The sequence below is a fragment of the Oncorhynchus clarkii genome, chromosome 6 (genome assembly GCF_045791955.1).
Source record: "Oncorhynchus clarkii lewisi isolate Uvic-CL-2024 chromosome 6, UVic_Ocla_1.0, whole genome shotgun sequence".
Classification (NCBI taxonomy): Eukaryota; Metazoa; Chordata; class Actinopteri; order Salmoniformes; family Salmonidae; genus Oncorhynchus; species Oncorhynchus clarkii.
In genome coordinates this window covers 69,085,287-69,098,493 of record NC_092152.1, presented here as the reverse complement: position 1 = coordinate 69,098,493, position 13,207 = coordinate 69,085,287, and the positions used below count along the sequence as shown (strand labels likewise).

Sequence of the window (13,207 nt, the reverse complement as noted above, 5' to 3'; positions counted from 1 at the left end):
ATTATTGGAAAAGTAGGTCTATCTCATTTAGGGTAAATAAATGTTAACAAGTATGTTATTACATGGAGAACAGTCATTACAGTGAGTGTCAGGGTCATCGTGTCATTGTAACATTGAATGTGAAAAATTGCAGTAAAATGGAAGAGGACAATATGTTTACTACAATGTGCAATGACAGTTCTCTAATCAAATGTACTACATCGCATAAATCACAATAACACATGTGCTAGGTGAAATTGATTATAAAACCAATTAGTTCTGCAAATGATCGTCTCAATTCAACTGGACAGACAGGAAAGGAAAGCAAATTGGACTCATCATTTGGTGTCCCTCAACAGTAGACGTCTATGCATCAGCCATTTGGTTCATGGAGATTGGGCTACCTCTACAGCGCAGACAGCGCAGGGGACTGGAGCGCATTTCGCACATGATTACGTTCATACGTTGACTAATTTCAGTCATCCACTCCGCACTGAATAAACAGCACCGCCCCAATCTCCCCTTGGTTGTTTGTTTTAAGTGAAGAGCGATCCATCGCAGAGCGCCGGGCTCGATTGACACTGTCTGATGATCTGCTACTGCGGCTGGCTCAGAATAACAAGGCTGCTCGCTAATACCCGTCTATCGGGGCTTTCGCCAAAACACCGAGCGAATAGGATCCAAAAAAGCCAACAAGGCAAGCAAGAACGCCGCGCCACCGAAGTCCGCACCACAGGATGGCTTCGGGAGACCTTTACGAGGTACTGTGAAACCATGTCTAAGCGACATACTCTGTAGTATTGACGAATACTGGAATTAGGAAGTAAGGGGAGGTCCTCGTTTATGGTGAAAAAACGAAGTCCTAAACCCTTTAACAGGCGTAACTAACCACCCTCTCGAGAAGATGAGGCTCGTCTTTTTTTCGATGTGCCTCGGCGACTTTTGTATGGGGTGAATTGTATAGAGTTGTGAGTGTTCGAGTTCGCGATAAGATCATAAAATATAAACTCCCTACGGTCGCGCTAGTTGAAAGTCATGATAAAGTGACAAGAGCACTAAACGTACACGGCGAATTGCTCCAGACTGGTGATGGTTAGGAAGGTGCGCATGCCAGAGGATAGGCAATGTATTATTAGCCTAGCAAACATTTAGTGGAGGTGACAACAATGTAGTGGGGAAGCTTCGATGGAGTTATTGTGTTTTAACTAGATGATGCATGTGTCGTGCCAGAATGTGCGCCTCAACAATTCCGGGGCGAAAAGTTTGCTAAATGTTGGTTGATGGATGGATGGAATAGCCTAGAAGGTCTCGATGATTACGCGCACATCCCACTGGCCACATACGTCAGTTCAACGTCTAGTTTTGATTTAGGCCTAGATTTGGTTGAGTTTTCAACTAACGTGAATTCAACGTAAAATCAACGACATTGTGCATTTTTTTGTTGGATTTAGGTTAAAAGTTGGGCGAAAAAAGATGCCCTTATGTTGATTACTTTTTGCAAATCCAGTTTTCCACGTTGATTCCAACGTCATCACATTGGGGGGGGTGAAATTATGTGGAAATATCGTTGATTCAACCAGTTTTGGCCCAATGGGGGTGGCATGACTTATGGTGATAGATTGACCAAGATGTTGGCAGCAATAAATAGTCTTCCATGCTTGTATTGTGCTTATTGTAGGCCTATTGTTGACAATGTAGCTGACTCCAACTCTTCTTTATTGGAGGAGTGATGTCATGCGACCATGTTTCACTTTCTTTTCACGGTGGCCTATACCAGTTGCACTACAAGGTCGTAAACTAGTTGGATTGCCTGGTCATCACCAGATAGGTAAATAAGTTGCCTTGTACTTGACCTATTGTGTGGCATGTCACCATCAACTGTTGACCAGGTTGGCATTAGTGCTTGTTCTCAGCTGTGAGCTATTTCCTGCGGTTTGTTGCCATAACTAAAATGTGTGCTCTCCTCTGATTTATTGGCTAGGAATTCTCTGTTACATTGTTTCACTATTGGTTTGAGAAATGGTTTGGTCAGTTAAATGTCTTCTGAAATGATCCCCTTCTGACTGTGTTTGTTAGGCTGTAGTGATTGATTATAATTCTTATTCATTACATTTGAGTCATTTAGCAGACGCTCTTATCCAGAGGGACTTACAGGAGTGAGTGAATACATTTTCATACTGACCCCCCTTGGGAATTGAACCCACAACCCTGGTGTAGCAACCGCCATGCTCTACCAGTTGAGCCATTAGTAATAACAAGTCATTTTTAGTCATTAGGAATAACATTGTCATAAGGCCTACATTTCCTGTGTTTGCTGACATAGTTGGAAAATGTGCATGTCCTCTTTCCACCAAATACTCCTCTTCAGGTGTTTGAATCCATATTCATTTTAATTGTTGCACCGTAAACAGTTGACCTTAAAAAAAACAATGCAGTAATGAGAAATGCACTTATATGATGGAAGGTCTGTTGCTCTATATAACCTAACAAGCCCTGGTCACATTAATGGCATATTAATTGGCTACAATGTAAATGTGCAATTTCTGATGGTCAAAACTGTGGCGATCACTTACTGAAATTGACAGTTAGCACATGTTCCTTCTGGAAGTACCTTTTTTACAAATAGATCTGTGTATTCCAGTAAGCGAGGTGAACTGGTTCAATCACATGTGGTAATACAAGTATGAGAGGAAGACGTCACTATCAATAGTGTCCCTCTGTATGACTCATGAATTGGATTCAGGAAATGTAGGCCTGTACGTGTGTTACACATGAAGGTGTGTTTAGGCTACCTAACAAACTGTAGGACTATGATACACTTAGTTTAGAAGCATTAAGAAACTATGATGTGCTGAAGAGGAATTTGAACTGGAGTTTTTACTTTCCAATTAGGAACTGCAACATCTAGGCCTATACACCCAGTTAAATGCCATGCAAGTTGAATCAAAATTATCTGAATCGAATTTGAAACATTGAAGAGCTCAGAATTATTGATATTTCAAGATCATGTCTCAACTTAATTTCACAAAGTTTTCAGAGGAATATCTTTGAAATATGATAGGCCTATGATTGTACAATTATGCTACTTTCATATGCACCATCACTCAAACATTAATCTATCAGTTTCTCTCAGTTTACTGCTTCTCTTTCTGCTTCTCTCTGTCCACCCCCCCCCCCCCTCCCCCCACACACACACACTCTCTCTCACTCGCTCTCTCTCGCTCTCACACACAAACACTCATTTTATGTTCTCCCTCTCCTTATCTCATATTGATTGAGATGGTCTGGTCTATTCAAGTGGCCACCTACACTAGATGCTCCAATGTCTCAGAACACCTGCAGTTCTGCTAAATCCTCTGTTGTGTGACTGAGCAGCAGTAATCCTATGGATTAGCAATAGATAGGCTATATTTAGGAGTTTGTGTTATGTTATCAAGAAATGCATGATATGATGTAGGAAAATATGAATATTCTGTTATAGAAATAAATCACATTTGTACGCCTCCAGAAAATGTCATGAAAGTGGTCATGGAGTGAGCTAAATTAGAACCTTTTGATTAGTCAACAAGTTATATAAATATTGTTCAACATGATGAGCTGTCAAGATGCAGCTGAAATAATCATCAGTTCATTATTCTCTTCATTCATAAAGTAATCAAGTTGTTAACCATCGACATGCAGCCTTTATCAGCACAACACACAACCACAAGTTCTCGCTCAAAACAAAAGTAGTTGCAACTGGCCATTGGGAGCGGTGGAGAGAGACTGGAGGAAACGGGTTGACAGTATACTCACAATGTGTTCTTTGAGTCTTCAAGCCCATTGCTTAATTTGAGATTTGGCTTCTTTAATGAATTTGGTGTTCACGAACAAACATAAATGTCAATTTAATTGTAGAAGGAATAAATGAACCCCTTTGACACCCGATAAACTGCAGTACTCAGCACTGGAAGACCTCAATGTGTTCCTGCTATACCAAGGCTCTGGGTACTGTGAACAGGATGCTTAGGATAGGTATCTCCCCCTCCACTGATTCCCTGCCAGCTCATAGTCATGTATTGTGTGTGTTGTTGAACCCCTCTCCAACCCACTCCCCTTGTCTGTTTTACTAACCTGAGGAAGGAGAGTGTTTTCTCTCTCTGAAGTCGGCTTTGATCTGGTTAGTGTGACAGTGCGCAGGGCGGTAAGCATCATAATCGTCTCTTCATGACAGCCCTGCTGCTCGCCCATCTTAGGTTGTTTAGTCATACTAATGTGCACAGCACCTCGGGTGGCAGGAGCATTCGTCACTGCTGGAGCTCAACAGCTCCACATCCACACCTAAAGCCTTTAACATTAAACATTCTCCTGATAGCCTAGTTGGAATGCAGAGGGAATAGAGGAGGTGTGTGTGTATTTCTTTTTTGTTTCTCGTGTTTATGTCCACTTGTGTCACGATCGTTTAGAGATCGATTGGACCAAGGTGCAGCGTGGTAGGCGTACATTTTACTTTCATTTAAAATGACACCGAAAAAACAACAAAATACAGAAACAAACGTAATGTTACATGCAGTGCAGAAAGCAACTACACACAAGCAAGACCCCACAACTAAAGGTGGAAAGAAGGCTGCCTAAGTATGATCCCCAATCAGAGACGATAGACAGCTGCCTCTGATTGGGAACCATCCCCGGCCAACAAAGAAATAGAAAAACTAGAATGCCCGCCCAAATCACACTCCGACCTAACCAAATAGAGAAATAAAAAGGCTCTCTAAGGTCAGGGCATTACAACTTGTCTGCAAATGTGCACGTAATCAGTGTTTCTTGGCTTGTGACTCCTATTGAATAGTTGGTGAACAGGCATACAGAAATAATCAATTTGCAAGTAAGAACCCAGCAGGGTGACATGTCAGGTCCGGCCACTAACAATGGCCCTTATGTCAGAGTGAGAAAGAGGATGTTACGGTCTCATCACACCAGCCCAACTGTGTGTCTGTGTATATGCATGCACGGGTGTGTGTGTGGGCGCTACTGAGATTGAATGTCTGCCCCCTGCTGATTGTCCCCCTTGGGGGTGGTCATTGTCAGAAGGAGCAGACTGGCCAGGGCCAACATGGCGCTGTAAGAAGCAGCTGGCTCCAGGGAATGAGGTGAAGACTCTCCACAGCACAAGTCTCTTTAATATATCTCCTCTCTCTGGTAATGAGCAAGCTGGACACAGACCACCATTCAGGCTCAATATGATACACTGTGTGCAGTGCATTTGGAAAGTATTCAGACCCCTTCACTATTTCCACATTTTGGTACGTTACAGCCTTATTCTAAAATGTATTAAATAAATAAAAATCCTCATCAATCGACACACAATTTCCCAAAATGACAAAGCGAAAACAGGTTTAGACATTTTTGCAAATTTATAAAAAATAAAAAAAACAATACCTTATTTACATAAGTTTTATTTTCTTTATTTTTTATTTCACCTTTATTTAACCAGGTAGGCTAGTTGAGAACAAGTTCTCATTTACAACTGCGACCTGGCCAAGATAAAGCAAAGCAGTGTGACACAGACAACAACACAGAGTTACAAATGGAGTAAACAACAAACAAGCCAATAACACAAACAAATCAATGACACAGTAGAAAAAAGAAAGTCTATATACAGTGTGTGCAAAAGGAATGAGGAGGTAGGCAATAAATAGGCAATGGGAGCGAATAATTACAATTTAACAGATTAACACTGGAGTGATACATGAGCAGATGATGATGTGCAAGTAGAGATAATGGTGTGCAAAAGAGCAGAAATGTAAATAAATAAAAACAGTATGGGGATGAGGTAGATAGATTGGGTGGGATATTTATAGATGGTCTATGTGCAGCGATCGGTTAGCTGATCAGATAGTTGGTGAGGGAAATAAAAGTCTCCAACTTCAGCGATTTTTGCAATTCGTTCCAGTCACTGGCAGCAGAGAACTGGAAGGAAAGGCAGCCAAATTAGGTGTTGGCTTTGGGGATGATCAGTGAGATATACCTGAAGGAACGTGTGCTACGGGTGGGTGTGGTTATCGTGACCAGTGAACTGAGATAAGGCAGAGCTTTACCTAGCATAGACTTATAGATGACTTGGAGCCAGTGGGTCTGGCGACGAATATGTAGCGAGGGCCAGCCGACTAGAGCATAGTGGTGGGTGGTATAAGGTGATTTGGTAACAAAACGGATGGCACTGTGATAGACTGCATCCAGTTTGCTGAGTAGAGTGTTGGAAGCTTTTTTGTAGATGACATCGCTGAAGTCAAGGATCGGTAGGATAATCAGTTTTACTAGGGTAAGTTTGGCAGCGTGAGTGAAGGAGGCTTTGTTGCAAAATAGAAAGCCAATTCTAGATTTGATTTTTGATTGGAGATGTTTAATATGAGTCTGGAAGGAGAGTTTACAGTCTAGCCAGACACCTAGGTATTTATAGTTGTCCACATATTCTAGGTCGGAACCGTCCAGGGTGGTGATGCTGGTCGGGTGGGCGGGTGCGGGCAGCGAACAGTTGAAAAGCATGCATTTGGTTTTACTTGTATTTCAGAGCAGTTGGAGGCCACGGAAGGAGTGTTGTATGGCATTGAAGCTTGTTTGGAGGTTAGTTAGCCCAGTGTCCAAGGAAGAACCAGAAGTATACAGCATGGTGTCGTCTGTGTAGAGGTGGATCAGGGAATCGCCCTCAGCAAGAGTGACATCATTGATATATACAGAGAAAAGAGTCGGCCTGAGAATTGAACCCTGTGGTACCCCCATAGACTGCCAGAGGTCTGGACAACATGACCTCCGATTTGACACACTGAACTCTGCAAAGTAGTTGGTGAACCAGGCGGGGCAGTCATTAGAAAAACCAAGGCTATTGAGTCTGCCGATAAGAATATGGTGATTGACAGAGTCGAAAGCCTTGGCCAGGTCGATGAAGACGGCTGCACAGTACTGTCTTTTATCGATGGCGATTATGATATCGTTTAGTACCTTGAGCGTGGCTGAGGTGCACCCGCGACTTTAGATAGGCAGGGCAGGATGGATATAGGTCTGTAACAGTTTGGGTCTAGGGTGTCACCCCCTTTGAAGAGGGGGATGACCGCGGCAGCTTTCCAATCTTTAGGGATCACGGCCGATACGAAAGAGAGGTTGGACAGGATGGTAATAAGGGTTGCAACAATGGCGGCGGATAGTTTTAGAAAGAGAGAGTCCAGATTGTCTAGCCCAGCTGATTTGTACTGGTCCAGGTTTTGCAGCTCTTTCAGAACATCTGCTGTCTGGATTTGGGTGAAGGAGAAGCTGGGGAGGCTTGGGCAAGTAGCTGGCCGGGGTTGGAGTAGCCAGGAGGAAGGCATGGCCAGCCGTTGAGAAGTGCTTATTGAAATTTTTGATTACCATGGATTTATCAGAGGTGACCGTGTTACCTAGCCTCAGTGCAGTGGGCAGCTGGGAGGAGGTGCTCTTGTTCTCCATGGACTTTACAATGTCCCAAAACTTTTTGGAGTTAGAGCTACAGGATGCGAATTCCTTCTTGAAAAAGTTAGCCTTTGCTTTCCTGACTGACTGCGTGTATTGGTTCCTGACTTCCTGAACAGTTGCATATCGTGGAGACTATTCGATGCTATTGCAGTCCGCCACAGGATGTTTTTGTGCTGGTCAAGGGCAGTCAGGTCTGGAGTGAACCAATGGCTATATCTGTTCTTAGTTCTGCATTTTTTGAACGGGGCATTCTTATCTAAGATGGTGAGGAAATTACTTTTAAAGAATGACCAGGCATCCTCAACTGACAGGATGAGGTCAATATCCTTCCAGGATACCCGGGCCAGGTCGATTAGAAAGGCCTGCTCGCAGAAGTGTTTTAGGGAGTGTTTGACAGTGATGAGGAGTGGTCGTTTGACTTCGGATACAGGCAATGAGGCAGTGATTTGAAAACAGAGGAGGTGTATTTGGAGGGCAAGTTGGTCAGGATAATGTCTATGAGGGTGCCCATGTTTACGGATTTAGGGTTGTACCTGGTGGTTTCCTTGATGATTTGTGTGAGATTGAGGGCATCTAGCTTAGATTGTAGGACTGCCGGGGTGTTAAGCATATCCCAGTTTTGGTCACCTAACAGAACGAACTCTGAAGCTAGAAGGGGGGTGATCAATTCACAAATTATGTCCAGGGCACAGCTGGGAGCGGAGGGGGTCGATAGCAGGCAGCAGTGAGCAACTTATTTCTGGAGAGGTTCATTTTTAAAATTAGAAGTTCAAACTGTTTGGGTATAGACCTGGAAGGTATGACAGAACTTTGCAGGCTATCTCTGCAGTAGATTGCAACTCCTCCCCCTTTGGCAGTTCTATCTTTGACGGAAAATGTTTTAGCTGGGTATGGAAATCTCAGAATTGTTGGTGGCCTTCCTAAGCCAGGATTCAGACAAACGTAGGGAGGAGGCTTCTGATGTTGACATAAATGAAACCAAGGCTTTTTCGCTCACAGAAGTCAACAAATGAGGGTGCCTGGGGACATGCAGGGCCTGGGTTTACCTCCACATCACCCGAGGAACAGAGGAGGAGTAGGATGAGGGTACGGCTAAAGGCTGTCAAAACTGGTCGCCTAGAGCGTTGTGTACAAAGAATAAAAGGAGCAGATTTCTGGGCATGGTAGAATAGATTCAGGGCATAATGTGTAGACGGGTATGGTGGGGTGCGGGTACAGCGGAGGTAAGCCCAGGCACAGCGGAGGTAAGCCCAGGCACTGAGTGATGATAAGAGAGGTTGTATCTCTGGATAAGCTGGTTATAATGGGTGAGGTCACCGCATGTGTGGGAGGTGGGACAAAGGAGGTATCAGAGGTATAATAAGTAGAACTAGGGGCTCCGCAGTAAACTAAAACAATGATAACTAACCTAAACAACAGTATATAAGGCATATTGACATATGAGACATACAGCGAGGCATAAAGTAATCACAGGTGTTGATTTGGAGAGCTAACTAAGACCACAATGGGTGAGACAATCAGCTAAAAACAACAACAGGTAAAATGGCGATGACTGGGCAGAGAGGGTTGGTTAACTACACACAGGGCCTGAGTTCGAGGCTGGGGCCGACAGACAAAATGTTTGTTTATTTATTTGTATAAAAAAAACACAAAAAACAGAATGGAGTACCGTGATTAATGGACAGTCCAGCGGCTATCAGCTATGTTGCCAAGGGATCATAGGGTCCAGGGGGCAGCAATAGAAGGAACAGGGGAGCCGCGGAGAAGTCGCTATCACGCGGGTGACGCAGCGTTTAAAGCGTCTGCTCCGACTGAGTCCAATTGAAGGCACAGCGGATGGAGTATTCGTCGGCAGACCTGTTGTGGTGGTGCGGCGGGCCGCCGTGTCGACTAAGTAGGCTGGGAGGTGGGCCTCAGGGATAGCGTCGATACTGGGTAACTCGGTTGGTGCTAGCTAGCTGTGAAGATCAGGAGAATGGTCCAGGGATTACGGCAGGAATCCGGCGTTGTAGTGGAGAGACAGTCCGTTACTGGTAGGCTCGCGAGTATTATCCAAGCTAAAAAAAGGGCTGGTACCTGTGTAGAAGGTAAAGGCCGCTAAATAGCTTGTAGCTAATTAGCTGGTTAGCTTCTGATGGCTAGGTGGTTCTTGCTATAAGGTTTAAATATGAAAAATAATAACGGTTCCGTATCACATTGGATGAGGCAGGTTACCAGAAGGTATAATTGAACTAAAATGGAGAAGAGATTGAAAATAAAATTGAAATATATACAGAAAAAGACGAAAAAATACAAAAGTACACGAGAGGATGAACAAAACACGTCTGCACTGCTACGCCATCTTGGAGAATGAGTATAAGTATTCAGACTCTTTGTTATGAGACTAAAAATTGAGCTCAGATGCATCCTGTTTCCATTGATCATCCTTCAGATGTTTCGACAACTTGATTGGAGTCCACCTGTGGTAAATTCAATTTATTGGACATGATTTGGAAAGGCACACATCTGTCTATATAAGGTCCTACAGTTGACAGTGCATGGCAGAGCAAAAATAACAAGCCATGAGGTCGAAGAAATTGTCCGTACAACTCTGAGACAGAATTGTGTCGAGCCACAGATCTGGGAAAGGGTACTAAAAAATGTTCTGCGGCATTGAAGGTACTCAAGAACACAGTTGCCTCCATCATTCTTAAATGGAAAAAGTTTGGAACCACTAAGACTATTTCTAGAGCTGGCCGCCTGGACAAACTGAGCAATCGGGGGAGAAGGGCCTTGGTCAGGGAGGTGACCAAGAACACAATGGCCACTCTGACAAAGCTCATCTGTGGAGATGGTTGTCCTTCGGGAAGGTTCTCCCATCTGTGCAGCACTCCACCAATTAGGCATTTATGGTACATTGGCCAGGCAGAAGACGCTCCTCAATAACACATAACAGTCCACTTGGAGTTTGCCAAATGGCACCTAAATGACTCTCCGACCATGAGAAACAAGATTCTCTGGTCTGATGAAACCAAGATTGAATTCTTTGGCCTGAATGCCAAGTGTCACATCTGGAGGAAACCAGGCACAGCTCATCACCTGGCCAATACCATCCCTACGGTGAAGCATGGTGATGGCAGCATCATGCTGTGGGGATGTTTTTCAGCGGCAGGGACTGGGAGACTAGTCAGGACCGAGGGAAAGATGCTTGATGAAAACCTGCTCCAGAGCACTCAGGACCTCCGACTGGGGCGAAGGTTCACCTTCCAACAGGACAACGACCCAAAGCACACAGCCAAGACAATGTAGGAGTGGTTTCGGGACAAGTCTCTTAATGTCCTTGAGTGGCCCAGCCAGCGCCCGGACTTGAACCTGATTGAATATCTCTGAAGATACCTGAAAATAGCTCTGCAGAGCTTGAAATTATCTGCAGAGAAGAATGGGAGAAACTCCCCAAATACAGGTGTGCCAAGGTTGTAGCATCATACCCAAGAATCAAGGCTGTAATCGCTGCCATAGGTGCTTCAACAAAGTACTGAGTAAAGAGTCTGAATGCTTATATAAATGTCACATTTCAGTTTTTTTATTGTAAATTTGCCAACATTTCAAAAAAACTGTTTTTGCTTTGTCATTATGGGGTATGGTGTGTAGATGGGGGGTATAATCCATTTTAAAGTGCTGTAATGTAACACATTGTGGAAAAAGTGGGGTCTGAATACTTTCTGAATGCAGTGTAACTGTTATACACAGGCCAGCATAGTATCAATGTGTAGCGGCTCTGTATTTCTGTACCTGTTTCTCATCCCATCACTGTCTGGTAATGGGCAGATGGCCATTTGGGCTCAGTGTCTTCCTATGTGTTAATTGTCTTGCTGGGAGGCAGACGACCATTCCGGCTTTCTGTGTGTGTGTGTGTTACACAGAGGTGTATGTTGTGTGGAGCTCTGCGCTGCTCGCTCTCTCCTGTGTGGGTGCAAATCACAACTTTTTGTTACTCCTTTTTTTTTAAGGCATTTCATTAAACTCTCCTCTGTACACCTACACTGCCCCTACCACCTTCGATGTCATGTGGGTGGGAGGATGTTTTCTAAAGGAAAGGAGAGAAGCATTTGAACTGGAGGCAGGCAGCTACATAACTAGTGGGGAGGGTAAAGTATAGTAGCCAGACTGATGTCTGCATGCTCCTTAGTGTGGGAGTCTGCTTGTCTTCCCACAGCATGTCATCCGCAGCATTGTGTATGAGACAACTAAACACCAAGGAAAGGCTGGGGCTAAATGTCAGGGCACTTCCATCTGGTACAAGGTCAACTGCTGAAGAAAAACAACTCTTGGCAAGATGTGAGGTTGTGTGATGAATGGAGGACTGGATCAAGAAATGGATTGCAGTGTAAAACTGACTCTGTTCTCTATAAAACCGCCCCCTTTCCAATACTAATTTGGTTTCTATCTTTGTTGTACTGTCAGAGAACAACCTAGGTCAACAGTTCAAGTTAGTAGTTGACAATCAGTGTACTGTATATTAATTTGCACACTAAGAGCCCATCACAGATTATTGAAAGAGGACATCATAGATATCGAGTTGTCTCATAACACACTTGAATTCTACAGTGTGTGTCTTCCTAAATGTAATAATAAAGATTGCTTTTCTGCAGCATGTAATGATGGTTATTGGAATAAAGCATGAATGGCTACAGAGAACCTCAGTGAGGTCCCTGAAGCACCAAGGTCTGCTGCTAGTTTCTCCAGTGCCATTGTCAACTGCCTCCATGAGAACAGGAGATCTAGAGGGAAGGTCCCTCCTGAGATGATGTGGTGGAGGGCGTGAGAGAGCTGCTGCCAACCAATTAGGCTTGTTTCTGTCTGCTTGGTCTCTGGGGATGGACATGCAACAGGCAAACAGGAGAACACCTGTACCACACGCACATCTATACAGACATGAACATACTCCGAAAACAGAATGTTATACAGAATAATATCGACCACTGAAAGGGTCATGACCCATGATCCAGAGAACATAACCTTTATTATGCATCCGGGTGTCTGTGTGTAGAATGGAGAAAGCTCCCCCTTGACTATTTGTATTCTGTGGTCATTCATAATGGCTCTGTCAAATGTCATGCTCAACGTGTGTGTGTGTGTGTGACCATGAATATCCACAGTCATGTTTAAGGGTTCTCCATGATAACAGCTTACATGTCAGCCTATGGGTTCTTATCTCCTTCCCACAGTGGGTCCTACTGTATCTGCCACCAGCAGCACGTTACAAATGTACTTTTAGGAATCAACTATCCCCGGAGGCTGAGAGACATACACTACACGACCAAAAGTATGTGGACACCTCCTTGTTGGACATCTCATTCCAGAATCATGGGCATTAACATGGAGTTGGTCCCTCCTTTGCTGCTATATCAGCCTCCACTCTTCTGGGACAGCTTTCCACTAGATTTTGGAACATTTCTGCAGGGACTTGCTTCCATTCAGCCACGAGCATTAGTGAGGCCGGGCACAGATGTTGGGCGATTAGGCCTGGCTTACAGTCAGCGTTACAATTCATCCAAAAGGTGTTCAATGGGGTTGAGGCCAGGGCTCTGTGCACGCCAGTCAAGTTCTTCCACACTGATCTCGAGAAATCATTTCTGTATGGACCTCGCTATGTACACGTGGGCATTGTCATGCTGAAACAGGAAAGGGCCTTCCCCAAACTGTTGCCACAAAGTTGGAGGCAAAGAATTGTCTAGAATTTCATTGTATGCTGTAGCGTTAAGATTTCCCTTCACTGGAA

At 44.2% G+C, this 13,207-nt stretch overlaps 1 protein-coding gene across 1 annotated transcript in view; it reads left to right on the top strand.

The window, feature by feature from the left end:
• The first annotated feature begins 504 nt into the window (after positions 1-504).
• Positions 505-13,207, top strand: part of LOC139411529 (chromodomain Y-like protein 2) — a 44,112-nt gene continuing 31,409 nt past the window's right edge. Inside the window, exon 1 of the mRNA XM_071157996.1 lies at positions 505-740. Within this exon, the coding sequence (XP_071014097.1) occupies positions 717-740 (24 nt within the window). The 5' untranslated portion in view covers positions 505-716. The remainder of the gene's footprint in view (positions 741-13,207) is intronic.